Source organism: Mus pahari, chromosome 10, assembly GCF_900095145.1.
Source record: "Mus pahari chromosome 10, PAHARI_EIJ_v1.1, whole genome shotgun sequence".
Taxonomy (NCBI): domain Eukaryota; kingdom Metazoa; phylum Chordata; class Mammalia; order Rodentia; family Muridae; genus Mus; species Mus pahari.
In genome coordinates this window covers 26,330,857-26,334,270 of record NC_034599.1, presented here as the reverse complement: position 1 = coordinate 26,334,270, position 3,414 = coordinate 26,330,857, and the positions used below count along the sequence as shown (strand labels likewise).

Here is a 3,414-nt window from a genome sequence, read left to right as displayed (position 1 = left end):
GCCTGCCTCTGCCTCCCGAGTGCTGGGATTAAAGGCGTGTGCCACCACGCCCGGCTTATTCTTATTATTCTTATGTTTGGTTATTTTCATTGTGTTTCAGATTTTCTGGATGTTTTATATTCTATAATGATGTTTACATCTGTAGTTCCCTTACCTAGATTTCCATTTCTATAATTACCTCAGTTTATGTTTTCTTTATTACTTCTTTTTCCATTTTCAATCCCTTGAATGGTTTCCTTCAACTGTTTGTTTCTTCTTGGCTTTAGGCATCTTTTTTTAAGATTTATTTATTTTAAATTTTATTCATATGAGTACACTATAGCTGTCTTCAGACACACCAGAAGAGAAGGCATCAGATCCCATTACAGATGGTTGTGAGCCACCGTGTGGTTGCTGGGAATTGAACTCAGGACCTCTGGAAGAGCAGCCAGTACTCTTAACCACTGAGCCATCTCTCCAGCCCTTCTTGGCATTCTTTAAGGGATTTATTGATTTTCTCCAATTTTTGTGTTTTCCTGGATTTGTTTATTTAAAGATTTATTTAGATGAATATACTATAACTATCTTTAGACACAGCAGAAAAGCCCATTGGATCCCATTACAGAGGGTTGTGAACTACCATGTGGTTGCTGGGAACTGAACTCAGGTCCTCTGGAAGAGCAGTCAGTGCTCTTAACTGTTACACCATCTCTCCAGCCCCTTTCCTTGATTTATTTACAGGGTTTTGTTTTTGTTTTTGTTTTTGTTTTTCATTTCCTCTTTAAAGACCTATACCATCTTCATAAAGTTGGTTTTAAGGTTAATTTCTTGTGCTTCAACTGTGTTCGAATATCCAGGTCTTACTGTTGTAGAAACCTGGGCCATGGTGGTGCCATATTGCCCTGGCTGCTGTGGACTGTGTTCTTACACTGGTATTTAGGCATGGTTACGGATGATTACAGGTCTAGGTACCGATGTCTGAGTTGGCTTTGTTGGATGGGTGTTTTGTTCCTTGGTTTCTGTTTCCTCTTTGGTCTTCTGGTCTTTGTGACCTGGATTTCTGGCAACTGACCTGACCTCTGTCTGTCTGATCCAGTAGGGAGTCTCTGTCGAGCTTGGGGGCTGGACTTCTGGGCTAGGCTTGGCCTAGTTTGCCCTTTGGTGTAGCAGGGGGTCTCTGCCAGGGCATGGTCTGCAGTGATGAGGAGGAGAATGGGGACTAGGTGTACTGAGAGGATAGAGGAGGGTCCTCTGCTGGGCTGCCTATCTGTGGTTCTGGTGGCCAGTCCGTGTGGTCTCTGGTCCAACAAGGAGTCTCTCTGCCTGAGTTCACCTATCTGTCTTTCTGGCTTGCTTGGCGTGTACCAGTTTTTCTGACTAGTATGGCCTGCACCTGGGCAGCTGTTCTTCTGACTGACGTAGCCTGCATCTGGACAGTGGACGTCAACCCATGTTGATGCCAGGGACACTGCAGCAGGAGGGACAGCAGTGGAACAGGATGAGTGGGGTGGGGTGGGAACAGACAGTGGAATGGGTCTTTAGGAACTGAATCTAGGGAGTGGGGCAAATCAGCTAGCAGGTGGATCACTTCTGACTGGCATGGCCTGCACCTGGCATACTGATCCTCTCTTCCTTAAGAGAGGATCTACCTCTCTTAAGAGCAGCCTGTGGTTCTACCTTTGTACAAGTAGTACCCTACAGCCAGGTTTCCTTGAACCTCTCCTGATTTTGCCCCAACTCTTGGCTTTCATAGTGAAACCCTGTCTCAAATACACACACACACACACACACACACACACACACACACACACACACACACAAACACACACACAACCATAAATAACTCATTATATTATTCTCTCCCAACTAGTCTTGTAATATTTATAAGAAGTGCTAGATCTGGCAGGTTTGTTGTAGTTAGGTGCTGGATCGACATTCACTGGGCACTAGTTTACTGAGCAATTCACTAAGGATACAGCAATAAATATCCAGCTTTCAAATCATCAGCTATGAAAAAACTTGACCTAATCACCAGTTAAAAGAATCAGGCCAGGGGAGGTAACTCAATGGTAGATGACCTACCCAGCAAGCCACCATGTACAAGGTCCTGGGTTCCAATTCCAGCACTTCAAAGGGAGGGAGAGTGGGAAGGAAGGAAGGCAGGATAGAGGGAGGGAGTGGGGGAAGACAGACTATGGCCAAGCTGTAACCCAGCCCTGGCACAATGACTTACCGGAGTCACTGCTTTCACTTGCCCAGAAGTAACAGGGGTCGCCACGCCGCTGTCTGTGATCACAAACTGACCTGGGGGCAGTGTCATCATTTGAATTTCAGATGCTGAAAACAGGAAATAAACAAAATTTAGTGGTCTTAGATTTTAGTGTAAGTGCTAGAAGAAACAAATGCTTCTCTACCTATATTACGGGGCTATATACCAATAAACTCACTATAAACTGAAAATACAGTTAACTGGAATGCATGTAACACACATAAATTGCCAGGTATTATAATGCACACAATGCACGCCTTTAATCCCAATACGAGGGAGGCAGAGGCAGAGGCAGAGGCAGAGGCGTCTCTATGAGTTTGAAGCCAGCCTTGCCTCCAAAGTAGTTCCCAGACAGTCAAGGCTACAACACAAGAGTCTCTTTCAAAAAAAAAAAAATTTTTTTTAAGATTTATTTATTTATTATATGTGAGTACACTGTAGCTGTCTTTAGATACTCCAGAAGAGAGCGTCAGATCTTGTTACGGATGGTTATGAGCCACCATGTGGTTGCTGGGATTTGAACTCTGGACCTTTGGAAGAGCAGTCAGGTGCTCTTACCTACTGAGCCATCTCACCAGCCCAAAAAAAAAAAAATTTTTTTTTTTGCATATATAAATTACCAAGCATTATAGCTTAGCCTACCCTACCCTTGGCATACTCATAACCTGTGTATTAGCTACAAGGACAACCCTGTCAACTCGAAGCCCACTTTATAATAAAGTGTTGAATCAATCACTTGAACCAAGAAAAAGGCATAAGGTTAGTGGCCCAGAACAGCCAAAGCCGCAAAATGAGATCACTGTCTGAAAAGCAGAAACCCAAAGTGGTGTATGGCTGTAGTCTTTTTTCTTTTTTTTAGATTTATTTATTTATTATATGTAAGTACACTGTAGCTGTCTTCAGACACTTCAGAAGAGGGCGTCAGATCTTGTTACGGATGGTTATGAGCCACCATGTGGTTGCTGGGATTTGAACTCCGGACCTTTGGAAGAACAGTCAGGTGCTCTTACCCACTAAGCCATCTCACCAGCCCCATGGCTGTATTCTTGCCCCATCAACAGTACCCCTCTGCTGAAAATCCCAAATGCACTGGGCCTGGTGGCACGGGTCTATTACCCAAGCACTCAGCAGGCTAACACAGAAAGACGACTTTTTTTTTTTTTTTT

General features: G+C 43.9%; 1 protein-coding gene across 2 annotated transcripts in view; it reads right to left on the bottom strand.

Moving 5' to 3' along the window:
* Positions 1–3,414, bottom strand: part of Prdm10 (PR/SET domain 10) — a 100,545-nt gene that overhangs the window by 8,167 nt on the left and 88,964 nt on the right. For both annotated transcript variants that reach the window (XM_029543397.1, XM_029543398.1), the window contains one exon: positions 2,213–2,316. In XM_029543397.1, coding sequence (XP_029399257.1) covers positions 2,213–2,316 — 104 coding nt within the window. The remainder of the gene's footprint in view (positions 1–2,212; positions 2,317–3,414) is intronic.